A 13,644-nucleotide genomic window follows, 5' to 3' on the forward strand; every position below is an offset into this window, starting at 1 on the left:
GTTGTGATCATCTGTGATTGAGAGTCTTGTGTGAATGGGATCCCAGAGCACAGGTTGTGTGGGTGAGTCCACCAGGTTAATGAGTCCTTGACCTTGTGGGGCATTGTTAATCGTACGCTTATTCTGCATTTGTTTGGGCTGTACACAGTTGCTAGCCATCCTCACAGGCAGCGCACGTGCAAGCATGCGTGTCTGACCACAAATGCGCATGCTGCCATGTGGCCCAAGAGTTTTAGGCATTCGTGGGCAGCGATCTGTGGACTGTTCCATACTGTGGATATGAGGGTCTTTATCATGTTGAACCTGTCTCGTGGAAGCGATGCCTTCGCCACCCTTGAGTCGAGGTACGCGCCAATGAATTCTCACTGTTGAGTTGGTTCTATTGTTGATTTCTTTATGTTTATTTGTAGACTGAGACTCTGGAAACACTCTATCGCCGTTTGAGTGGAACAAACGACGTCTGATTGAATGTGCAACTTCAGGAGACAGTTGTCCAGGTAAGGAAAAATTATTATTCCCTGCTTTCTCAGATGCACCGTTACCATGGCGAGGATCTTGGAGAAAATACGGGGTGCTGTTGATGGGCCAAAAGGTAGTACCTTGTACTGATAGTGGTCTGTGCCCAAAGTAAATCTGAGAAAACGCCTGTGTGCAGGGTGTATTGTGACATGAAAATAAGCATCCTGCGGGTCGAGGCCTGAAAACCAATCCCCCTGCTTCAGCGCTGGTATTATTGTTATTAAAGTGACCATCTTGAACCTTTGTTTTTTCACGAACTTGTTCAGTCACCTGAGATCGACAATTGGTCGCCATCCTCCATTTTTCTTGTGTGTTAAAAAGTAGTGGAAATAAAACCCCTTCCCCTTGTGTTGTATCGGGATGGTCAAATTTGCTCATCAGAAGTAGGTTGAGATGCTGCTCATTGTGTAGGGCGTCATCCTTGTGGCCTCAGTTTCGGTCACTGCTGCTTTTGTTGTTTGTACAGACTTTGGTGTTGCTGTGTGTATGTTGAGTATCTAGGGCGCTGATATTGTTGATATCTGCATTGTCTCCTTCTTGTGGCAGGTGTATGGATGCCAAGGGACCGGAGCGTGGCCCTCAAATCTTTAATCATGTGCAGCACCTTTTTGGTTTTGGCTGAGAACAATTTTTCTACATCGAAAGGGAGGTCTTCAGCTGTATTCTGTATCTCTCATAGAAATGTTGAGGAGTTAAACCACGAGGCCCATCACATGACAACAGCAGTAGTGGTGGCTCTGGCTGCAGCATCAGCTGTGTCCAATGAAGCCTGTAGAGCCGTATGTGTGATCATCTGTCCTTCAGAGATCAAATATTTAAATTGTTGTCTCTTGTCCTCAGGAATGTCATTGATAAAGTACATAAATTTTCTATCGTTCCTGAGGTCATATTTGGCGAGTAATGCCGCATAATTTGACACTAAATTAAAGTGTGAATGAGGCATATACTTTGCAACCAAACAGGTCTAGCCTCTTACTCTCTTTATTGAAGGGGGTGGAGCGGAAATGCTGTTTGCCCCTTTGGTTGGCTGCCTCCACCACCAGCGAGTTGAGTGCTGGGTGTATAAAGAGAAATTCCGATCCCTTCGAGGGAACTTAATATTTTCAGTCCGCCCTTTTGCAAGTTGGTGGAATTGTGGCTGGAGTTTGCCACGCTGTTTTGGCAGGTTCCATGATAGCCGCATTGATTGGCAATGCTATCTTGGAGGAGGAAGACGTCCATAGGATATCTGTTAACTCATACTGAGTTTCTGGCACTTCCTCTAGAGCAATCTTAAGCTCGTTAGCCACTCTTTTAAACAAGTCTTGGAAGTGGGTAAAAGTCATCTGCCGTGGTTGGTGGTGGAGGCATAATAGCTTCGTCTGGTGAGGAGGAAGAATTATTGTTGGGTGGTGAGCAGTGTCCTCTTCCTGCTCTGCCATGGGCTCCTATTGTGTGTCCACCGCTGCTGTCTCCGAAGGTGGAGGCGAAGATCTGGCGTCCTCCCTACATGGTCTAGGGCACCTGCTATGGTGTCTTCTGTAAGACTTCCCCCCACCCCAGGACTCCAATATGGCCAGTGACCAGGGAAAGGTATGGGCGGTCCCAACCATGGGTGGCCATACCAAGGCCACATGTTGTGAGCGTATGTGGACTGTGATCTTAATGGTCCAGCAGCAGTAGGTATCCTAAGCAGGGAAGAATGGTGAGAGGAGAATACCCCTTCCACTCCCTCATCTTCATCACTAGAAAACTGTGATGGAATGGGACTACAGGTTTTCAACAGGACTGCTGAGCTCCATCTCAGGCCAGGGACAGTTGAGAAGGAACTGAGGAGTCCAGGTCACACATATGACACTTTGAGTGCCAACGGCGCGCGAGGCAGGCACGGACTGTGCACGACCCGTACAGGCACTTCTGCAAAACTCTCCAAGCAAAGGCACAGGAACGCACCATCACCTGGAGAGGTGCACCCACAGGGATATCTCTCAAAGAAGAAAATGTACTTTGTTGCAGGCGGGACTGGGTGGGCAAAAACAACCACACTGCGGGAATTTGCAGGAAACACAAAAACTTTATTTTTAAATAAAGATTTTAATACTTAAATTTAAGCAAGGGGAAGAAAGATTTGATGTCTATTACAACAGGAGTTAAAGTATTTTTTACATGGTTTAAGCAAGATATGTTTTATTCTTTTATTGGTAAAAATTGTGTCTGAATTCTGTTTATATACAATTTTGTTTTTGTTTTAGTAGCATCGGGGAATCTGTCTCTCTCACAGATTTTGTGGGATCTAAGGTTTTTGCAGGTGTGAATGGGATAAAAATGCAAGAAACAATGCAGGAGTAGGTATTGCAGGATGGGACAGGAGCAGGATTTTAAAAAACCAGTCCCACACAGGGCTCTACTCAGGGGCCTAGCCTCAATTACTTTAAATTGGTATAATGTTATTGACTTCAGTAGAAGTATGCAGGGCCGGCTCCAGGCACCAGCGCAGCAAGCTGCTGCTTTCGGCAGCCCATGGAAGTCCCTCAGTCCCTCTCGGAGGGAAGGATCAGCCGCCGAATTGCCGCCACAAAATGAAGCGGCGTGGTAGAGCAGCCGCCGATCGCAGTTTTTTTTTTCCTCCCCCCCCCTCCTCTCTTCGCCACTCAGGGTGGCAAAAAAGCTGGAGTCGGCCCTGGAAGTATGTCAATTTACACCAGCTAAGGATCTGGCCCCCATAATTTTGGGATTCAGTTCCTTGCCTTCCTCTTCAAATCCACCCATCCACATATACACACACACACCCCTCAGAACACAAGTGAACATTATGGGTACATATTTATAGCTGCCCACATTTTACTTTACACAGATGGCAGGACATCAAAGTTCAAAGTTACATTTGAGCCTTCTGTTGTGTTCCAGACATGGAATAAATTATTATACTTAGCTCTTGTTATTCAGGATTTACCACTGGGTGTTTTTCAGTGGCACTGAACTGGAGATGTTAAAAACATTTAAGGCTTTGCTATAGTCCAAATTCTTTGCAAAGATAGACTTACACATAAGAAACTCAAGCATTCTAATCAGCATGCATCATTTGCATGTCCACTAAAATACATCACAGTGCTAGATACTGTACTGATCCAAAACCATGGATGTCTTTTACATTGATTGCGTGCATATTGTTTCTCTTACATGGAGTCACGTGCCTTGTTTGTACTGTGTTTATCTGACGTCTGTTTGTATTTAAGTACACACTCTAGCCCGTTTCCTATAGACATAGGAATATATTATAAAGAGGATGGGGCATATTCAGAATCACTGAAATTCTACACCCAAAAATGTTGGCATCATGCAAATGCTGCTGAAGACTTTCAGCCACCATAAATATTGGGACTGATGTTAGTCAGTATGTTCCCCTCTCTTTCCACAAGTAGCAAATCTGGATGCAACAAAGTGAAGAGCTTTGGCTCCATGGCACGCTCCCTCTCTTTCTTCAACACCACTAGTGTTCCCTGGGGATTGGGCCTTGTCGGTGGGCAGAGGCTCTGTGATTGGGCAGGTGTACAGCGAACACTGACCCCATCAACAATAACTTTCCTTTCTTCACCCACCGTTCAATGAAAACCCTCCAGAGAGGAAGGATGATTGTGACATAGCAGATGGTCATTATGCAGGGCTCTGCAGCCATGAAGACTAACCTGCAGTGCTGTCACGGGTCTTTCATACAGGTGGCCATGGTGGCCAGCAGATTTCAGAAGATCCTTGGTTTTCAGGGGAAGGTAAAGATGGCCCTTTGGAGGGAAGTCAGGAGAGAATGCCATAGGCCTGATTTTTCATTGCCCTATGGCATGCCTGTACCATTCCAGCAATGAAGAGAGGTTGTAAAGGGAGTGGATCTATCCATCAGAGAATAACCCTAACCCAGGAACTAGCTGGCTCTTCATTGTGCACCAGCAGCATCCCTAATGTACAGGGCATACCAAGGATAAGTGTGTGGCCAGACTACAGGTCTGTCGCATCTTAGGCGCATTTAACATGCGTGATTTCAGCTTTACACGGTTGGCAAAAACCAAAAAAAACAACAGCAAAAGAGAAAAATAACAATTTAAATACTGTTTCTGTAGTGCGGGCGATTCCACCCGCCATTACATTCAATGTAATTTTGACTATACACGATTTTCGCTTTAGGCGCTGACTGCAGAACCCCAGCGTAAGATGAGACAGACCTGTACTGTGTCTTCTAGAATGATCACAGAGGCCACAGGCAGCTGAGAATTTTAGAGCTGCCTTGAAGTTGCTCTTATACTAGGGCAGGCCCTTATATGGCGCAGGATATGGAGAGGCACAAGGGTGGCATAAAGATACCCTGTACAGAGCATAGCTTTGCTGGAATGGAGAACTGGGGACTGAACCTCTAAACTCAGAATACACTCATACTCATTTTGGGTGTGATTCAGTCAACAGTGAAGATATTCAGTAGCCCAACACAGAACAAGTTGTTTTTATTTTAAGTAGGCAAGTTACAGTGACACTTTCTTTACATGGTTAAAAATCACATTCACAGTTCTAGAGAGAGCTCATAAAGAAAGTTCCCCACTAATTAGCTTAAATATGCCAATGATCTTCAAAGCCTAATTCAGCTATGAAAAATATGTCTGGTTTACATACTTTGGAAGTCTTCATCCATCCCTGGCTCCCCCCCCCACCTTCCCGCAAATCCAGTGCTTAGTAAAACTGGTTGTTGTTGTTGATTTCTACTTTGGAAAGCTCTGGGAAGACCCACATTAAAAACAACCAACCCTCAGTTCTGACTGAAAAATCATATATAGTTGGATATACACACCCCCACTGTACTTTTTAGAGTGATCACACATTAGAGGATTTTAAAAAAACCCAAACTCTCTACTGTATAGAATACAACTTCACTTGCAGATTGACTGCTGTAATTTATATCAGTTCCAACAACCTCAGCTTTCTGGTACAACCAGCAACAGCAGACAGTCTCCTCAGGTGTATTAACTGGAATGTAAGGTACACTTGGTAGTAATATGTAAGCCAACGAGCATATGCAGAAGGAAATAATGTCATGAATTGGCAAGGCAGCAACTACGTTCACCAGTTTAAACAAGATTCAGTCACTGAAGATCTACAACTGAAAACCAAACCACAAAATTTTCAACTGAAATGTTATTTCCACCTTTACGTAAAGATGTGAAATCCACCAAAGGTCCAGATATCTAAATGCCTCTGAAAGCAAATGCCTCAGGAAAATATGAGGCATTAGAATTTATAACAAGCGCCAAGATTTGTCAGAATTCAGCAATCCCTTATCTTCAAAGTTATCCACAAAGAAGGAATATCTGGGACATGTGTTAGGAATGAAGCCAGAACAACTGCCACGGCAGGCATGCCGCTAAGCAGCTGGAGGGACACGTAAAAGGGCCGATCCCAAGAATCCATCTATCGAACAGTACTTAGAGAGGGAAAGTTTATGTCACTGAACAACAAAGAGAACATGCAACAAACAGCCCAGGACAGACAGGGATGGCAGGGCCTTGTTTGTTCCCTAAGCGACCTTTGACAGAATGGGAATGATTCAGATTCAGAAGACACACTAATAAGCCTAGAATACTGAACAGCCTCCTATGGTTCTCACATATGAATCAATTGTTAAGAACATAAAAGGTTCTAGGTAGTGTGGTCCAGTGATTAGGGCACTAGCCTAGAAATCAGGAGACCCAAGTTCAATTCACTGCTCCACCACAGACTTCCTGTGTGACCTTGGGAAAGTAATTTACACCCAAGTTTTTATTAAGGTACTTGGGCACTGCTCTGCATTACAAGACCCAAGTTATCTAGACACTATACAAACAGATATAGGTGATGGTCTGTCCTTAATAATTTACAGTCTAAAATTATCTATTTAGAAGTGGATGAATCGAGGCACAGACATTATGTCACCTTGGGCAAATCAGTGTCAGAGCCAGATTAGAATTTGCTAGCTCTCATTCCTATCTTCAGGCCACTGGACTCTCTCTCTCTCTCTCTCTCTCTTTAACATGTTAGTTTCCCTAATGGACAGGGGGGAAATAAGAATGCTGGACAGAACCCAGCATATTAATTATGGACCCAGATAAGAAAGTAACCCACAGTATTTCAACCTAGCTTGAAATCTTAGTTACTGAGGTAAATTACCTTAATAGAATACTTACTAAGGATCTAATCCAGTACCCACAGAAGTCAGCAGAAGCTTTTTCATTCACTTTAATGGGAGTTGAGTGACCCTCTATGTACATTTTTCTGCATTTGCTTTTAACTTTTAGCTGATGCTCATTTGGCTGAAGTTTAAATTATTATTTTTTAATTATTTCCCCTATTTACAAAGAGCTAGTCACTAGTGTAGAACACGGTCACAGGAGAACAGTCTCCAGCTGCTAGCTAAATGCCAAAGCCAGACTAAGCAATGACACAAAGCAAACAAAAGGTAAAACAGGATGTTTATTTGAAAAGCTGAAAATATCCCATTTGGGTCAGTATTCCAGGGTAATGATATTATTTCTATTATTCTAAAGGGAGGCCCAAGTCTTCAAAGCACTTCATTTATGAGCTTGAAATTAAGCATAAATGTTTTCAGGAACAGGCCTAAGTAAATAAAGTGCAACAGGCAGTTGCAAGTTGGTACAATGGAGTCACATCAATTTATTCCATGCATATTGGCCACAAACAAGGTTTACATCAGGCTATAAGTGAAAATAATGCCTTCATTTGGATGATCATACTCTTAACTGATTCAAATATTATTCTGTAGAAGTCAGTCATTAAGGTTCAGACAGCTGTTAATGCAATGGTGTTTAATTTATCCTAACTAACTGATATTACTAGACAACCAGGTAGCATTCTTTGGATAACTACTGTTGTTTTCTAGCTTTTAGCTATTTAAAATTATTCCTAGCATTATGTGAAGGGTGGCTTTACTTATCACTGGAGACACTGGCTCCAATTATCCTCTCCCTTGCACTTTATGAAGTTATTAACAACTGTGCAAACAGCAGCATTATATACCCACTGTGCACAGGTATAAATGACAACACAAAGTACAAGGCCATGGGGATAGAGGTTCCTAATCTTTTGCTTTGACCAAGTTCTTTGCTAGCCAACTGACATTTGACTCTTAAAATATGAATAGCCAGATTGCAGCCCATCTAATGCTTGTGCACAGGGGAGTAAGAAGGAACAGGCCTCCCTATTATCCCCTGCATCAGTGTGGGTAGCCAGCACAGGAGGAGTAGCAGCCTCCACAAGACTGCTACTTCCCCACTGTTGCAGGTGGGTGAGGAGTGGGCAGAACCTTGGCTCTACCCCTAGCTATGCACTGGCCAAAGCAGTTGTAATTGTGTGTTGATTAATCTGCACCAGGTATTGCGCTGGCACAATCACTCCCCACCTGGGCAAGGGGAAGTCATCATCTGCTTCCTGGTGTGCTCGGATAGTACATTTTGGCATTGTCCCAAGAGTATTTCTTGAAGGAACTTTAGCCCCTAGCAACCTGTCCACATCATACAGCAACATTAAAGCCTACTTCTAGAAATAAGAACATATACGGTTAAGAGAGCGGAAGAATCACAGGCGTGGAAATAAGGAAAAGTAAATGAGATGACCTTCCTCTCACTTCATTTTATAGTTTTGAGACGTGTTCTGGTTCTGTAAACTAAGTTTTCTATGACTACCTAGAAAAAAAAATGGACTACAACTGAGTCAAATGGTTGATTAAGAAGAGCAGAGAACTATATAGAAATTAAATAATCACGAAGATATGAGACCCAAAAGTCTACCAAGAAGTTATTGGATAGATTAAAAGTTCACTACCCCTCCCCAAAAAGTCACTTTGTCATTTAAACAAAGTTTGCTCTACACAGCAATTACTGTTAAAATCACAGTGTGCGCTTCTTTCAGATGTCTGCCACAAACAGATATAGTTTGGCCACTGAACATGTTATGGTTTTCTATTCTGGAACACAAGCTCTCATGTATCCAGCCACGTACAATGCATGATATGGAGCAGTTTCCTTGTGGAACCCTTTAACACTTTTGCTACTTTTCATAAATCACTTGGTTAGGCAAGAGAATTGACTCTAGTGAAAGATCTATAAAACTGTAAAGGTCTGACCCTATCCTTTGAACAAGTTTCAAAGACAAAAGCATAACATATGTCAAATCTGTTTACAATGTTCTCCTCTTCTAAAAATCCCCTTCTCATCTTAAACTGAAATGAGAAAGGTAAAAGCCATATTACGAAGATTAAATATGTTGTCAGCACATGACACTTGGTCTCTTTTAAATGTTAAAAACCTCAAGTAAGTTCTAATGAAAATCACCACTGAGTTACAGTACTTAGTGGTTTGTTACAATAGTTAAAATAGAACATGCCTGTTCTGACTGAACTTGCTCCCAGTCTACCTGTAAAAGCAACTATTGTCGCAACCCCTATGTTAAGGAACACCTAGTTAATTTGAATTCATAGTTATCATAGCATATGAGGTGCAAGTTTTAAGGACAAAGTTCAACACATTTCAAATATATATACTATAGGAAAATTAAGTAAAGTAATTATATTAGGTATAATAGCAAAGCAGCTTACCAGCCCATCACAGTTGCTTATAGCAACTGAAGCGTTAGGCAAATCAGTGATATCCCCAACATATAGGCAATTCCCATGGAGTGGTTCAATATGAGTCACATTAGAATCCTCTTGCCATTCAATTGTTGCTCCAGGGGCAACCAGCCTAGAGTTCAGTCTCAGCCTGAAGTGAAACTCTCTTCCAAAAACAGTGACATTATAAAATATTTGCTCATTTGAAGCTTCATGTTGCATATCCCCAGCATCTCTTCGGAAGCGCCCCCTTGGAGGTCCAGACACCAGATTAGATAGGAACCTGCCCTCTGAATCTGTGCTGATTGGGACGACAAGTCTGTATTCCTCTATATTCCTCAAAATAGGATCTTTAAAGATAAAAAAAAGTATTAAAACTAAAAATTAGTTTAGAATTATTAGTCCATGATCCATTACCCCATCAGAGAATTACATAAGGGAGATGGCCACTGCATTCTCCACAGCCACTTCATTCATGAATGTGACTAAACATACTGTAAAAAGAACAGGAGTACTTGTGGCACCTTAGAGACTAACAAATTTATTTGAGCATAAGCTTTCGTGGGCTACAGCCCACTTCATCAGACATCCAATGAAGTGGGCTGTAGCCCACGAAAGCTTATGCTCAAATAAATTTGTTAGTCTCTAAGGTGCCACAAGTACTCCTGTTCTTTTTGCGGATACAGACTAACACAGCTGCTACTCTGAAACTAAACATACTGTGTAGAGGTCATTCAAACTGTTTAGTTCCTAACATAGAGCAAAGTGCAATTATAAGAGAATGTAAGACAGCAAAGTCCTCCTACAAAATAAGCACCCTGCATCCCCTTTCCAGATGTTTTATGAAGTGAAGTCAGTTGAGACAGCTGAGCTATTCAGACTGTTGTCATTAATCACCTAAGATGTTGAATTTCTGGGGACTGCTGGCACAATCCTTGAGAATGCTTCAGTGTCTATTAAACTGACCTCTGACCAGGCCTACACTCAGAGGTTAGGGGAAGGAAATGTTTATAATATCAGCATTTGCAGGTCATATATTTAAAATAAAAATAAGTTTCCCCAAAAAAACAACTGTGGAAGAAGTTGATCAAATCCTAAACAAGTTGAAAGCATGTGATTAGCAGACACAATATACAGCTGGTAACTTGGGCTGGAACCAGCAGGAATGTCTCAGTGACTTTCAGAGCTTTTAAATTCATATTGTTTGAAGAAAAAAAGCTGCTACCGTGTGTTTTATTCTACACATGGAATTCCAGGATCTGACACACTAACCTCTGATCTGTCAGATGTGTTACATTGAAACCAGAGCTCATTCGAGGTTCCCACTTCCCACCCTGTCTCTAACTCTCTCTCTCATGGGATCTGGGATTTAAACCAATCTCCCGCATCCTCCTTTCTTTCCAGAGGCTTATCTTCCCACTGGGGCTGCCAGAGGGTGGCTATGGGACTGCAGAGACACTGGCACAGAAGTGTCATTCCTCGAGATGCCAGAAGTCCCTTCCCCAAAGGGGGCAGACCCATCTGCCCCTTTTCTGCTGCTGCCAGAAGAGGTTAGCAACTGCAAGTCTCGCAAAAAGTGTTAGCAGAAGAAGTTGAAAGCCCCAGGGCGAGCTAGCTGGGGGAGGCTGCAGGGGAGCGGGGCTAGGCCAAGTGAATGGCAGCAGGGGGTGGGCAGGGCCGTCCTTGGCGGGGGGCAGACAACTCCCTCCACCTCATCTCTGACCCGTCCCCCGACCCACCCCCATTCCACCTCTTCCCCCAGCGACCCCGCACCCACCGGCAGCGGCGGAAAGCGGAGCAACCCGGCCCCAGCCCGCTCCACTCCGCCAGGTCCCAGCCGCGGCGCTCCGCTTCCCGCCGCCGGTGAGTGCGGGGAGGTTGGGGAAAGAATCGCCCCCCGCACTCACCGGCGGCAGAGCAAGGCAGCCCCAGCCTGCTCCGCTTCCCTTGCCCCGGCCCCCGCCAGTCGCTGGGGGGGGAGGGAGTTAAGGAAAGGTTCCCCCTCCCCCGAGCGACATGGCTGGGGCCGGGGCAAGGGCTGCTCCCGCCCCCCCCCCCCCCCGGGGCCACTGTGGAGCCCCAAAAGTGCGAACCACAGCTCCTGCCTCCCAGAGTCTGGGGCAGGGGGGACGCCCGGGGGGGGGGCTGCGTAGGGCACCCAAATAGCTAGGGACGGCCCTGGGGGTGGGGGGGCTGAGGGATGGAGCCATCTCCCCCCCAGGACCTACCTCTCTCCCTGGAGCTCTGCAGGGCGCTCCCGGGCAGGAAGAGCGCACAGCAGAGCAGCAGACAGGCGATCCCCGCTGGAGGATCCATTGCAGCTGAACCGCAGACCGAGCCCAACACTTGGAGCCAGCGTTAAAGTTCCCCGCCGCTACCCAGCGCCAACTGAGGGCAGCCCGGTGCCGCCGGGAACGCGGCGGGGACGCCTCAGCCCCGCTCCGGTCCCCTGGTGCATGCACCCAGCAGCAGCGGCGGCCGCTCTGTGAGCGCAGCGAAGCAGAGACACAAGGAGGCAGCTGGAGCACACAGGCGTGCGGGAGTGGAGTCAGGCTGATTGACAGAGGCGCTGCCACCCAGCGCAGCCCGGCTCCGTAGCGAGCCCTGGCAGCAGTCCCGGGGCTCCCCTCCCTCCTAGATCCAACTCTGGCTGCGGGACACTTCCCCACCCACCGCTTCGACAGCCACGTTTCTTTGCCCTTGACTCTTCGCTCGCAGCAGCTCACAGAGTAGTGAGCGCCCCGCTCCCTCCAGGTCCTAATGCGCTCAAGTTACTGTCCCAAGACGCCCAGCTGGGACCCTCAGTCTGTGCCAAGCTCTATAGGCGGCAGGTTATATGGGCTGGTGGTGCCCGAGCACCAGGACTCTTCAGGGCTGGGGGCTGTGTGCCACCAATATCTGGAGCTGGTTTTTTCGCCTGGAGCGGGCACTGGCCCCTGCCGCCACCCTCACCCCCCGCCCAGTAGAGTAGCTGGGGGGGGGAGCAGGGGGGAGAGCGGCTGCTCCCCTCTGAGCACATTTTCGAAAAGCTGCACCTTTCCAGGCAGCCAGCACTGGGCTCGGGACTTAAAGTCCGGAGCCGGGTTTTGAGTGCAGCCGCCGGCTGGCTCTGGGCTCCACACCGCGCTGCCCCATCCCCAGCCCTGCTCTCTCGCTCCGGGGCCCCAGGCAGCGTCGGGTGGTTGCCTGGCTGCTCCCCGGGGATGAGGAGGAGGAGGCTCCCCCCACTCCCCGCAGCTACCTGGCTCCCTAAGGGAGGGGAAGGGGTGAGGAGCAGTAGCTCCTGGTCCCCGGCAGCCCCATGCAGAGCGAGGCAGCTGAGCGGCAGGGAAGGGGGCTCTGAAGCCCACCTGGTGCTGGGGGAGAAGGAAGGAAAAGGGGGAGGGTGTTTTTTTTCTCCTGGTCTTTCTTCAGCGGAGGGGGCTGAGGGAGCAGCAGAACCAGAAGGCAAAGGAGCGACTTTGGGTTATTGCCCCCCCACACACACATACTTAAACACACACCCCAGTGCTGTGCCCGGGGCTGTGAAACTGTGCTTAGTGCAGCTTGTGAAGGAAGGAGGGTAAATGTGCTTTAAGGTGCCAGTTACGTCTCCTCAGTCTCACTGGTGACTAGCTGCAGCCCCGGGGCTCAGAATGAAGCAGTGTTCTCAGGGACTGTACAGACTCTAGACTAGTTTTCAATTGCCTGCTAAATGCTTCAGCCATGCCACCTTTTCACTTCGCTATCTTCTGAATAGGGGTGACTGGGAATGGGGGGGGGGGGGAGTGTAGCAGATGCCAATTTAAGGTGAATAGTCCCTTGGCCAGATTCTACTGGGTTTATGGTGCTTTGTGCTATGGACTGGAGCAAAGTGGCTGGTGAATAACCAGGAATCTGGTTAATAATTACAGGTTTCAGAGTAGCAGCCGTGTTAGTCTGTATCCGCAAAAAGAAGAACAGGAGTACTTGTGGCACCTTAGAGACTAACAAAATTAAATTTGTTAGTCTCTAAGGTGCCACAAGTACTCCTGTTCTTTTTTTGGTTAATAATTGTTCTCTAAATTCAGCTTTCTTCTTTCTCTCTCTGTGAATTATCACTAATTCAAAATAGTAGTCTGCAAGTTGACTGGATAATGGTAATAGCATAATCTCTTGTTAACACTGTAAACCCTACTACCTGATTAGTAATTTGATATGGCGGGTGGCACCTTTTTTTCTGTGTTCGCTCCCCCTGATGTTAAAACCTGGCTCCACCACTTGGGGGGGGGGCTTCCTAGACCTGAGCAGCTGGGGCTTGGGTGAATTTTGTGACACTTTGCTCCCCCCCCAGCCACCACCCTGCAGTCCCCACTCCTGCCCCATGCTGGGCAAGGGGCAATCCCATCCCCAGTGAGGCTATAGTGAGGGGCAGCAGCAGGGGAGGCCACATGTGATGAGAACACCCCGCCCCCCCCAATACCCACCATAGGGTAGGCGAGTGGGCTTTCTGGACTTGAGAGAGGCCCTAGAATCATGTGCAGTGACCG

At 46.6% G+C, this 13,644-nt stretch overlaps 1 protein-coding gene across 6 annotated transcripts in view; it reads right to left on the reverse strand.

Moving 5' to 3' along the window:
* ADAMTS2 (ADAM metallopeptidase with thrombospondin type 1 motif 2) overlaps positions 1–13,644 on the reverse strand; it is a 411,161-nt gene that overhangs the window by 252,932 nt on the left and 144,585 nt on the right. For 4 of the 6 annotated variants that reach the window (XM_065555947.1, XM_008166445.4, XM_065555946.1 and 1 more), the window contains exons 1-2: positions 11,365–11,832; positions 9,125–9,486 (exon numbers count right to left, since the gene is read on the reverse strand). The exons of 1 other annotated variant lie outside the window; for it this stretch is intronic. In XM_065555947.1, coding sequence (XP_065412019.1) covers positions 9,125–9,486; positions 11,365–11,452 — 450 coding nt within the window. In that variant the 5' untranslated portion in view covers positions 11,453–11,832. Of the gene's footprint in view, positions 1–9,124; positions 9,487–11,364; positions 12,065–13,644 lie in introns of those variants that run through there. One more of the 6 variants, XM_042850938.2, reaches the window with a different exon arrangement.

This window comes from Chrysemys picta, chromosome 8 (assembly GCF_011386835.1).
Source record: "Chrysemys picta bellii isolate R12L10 chromosome 8, ASM1138683v2, whole genome shotgun sequence".
NCBI lineage: Eukaryota > Metazoa > Chordata > Testudines > Emydidae > Chrysemys > Chrysemys picta.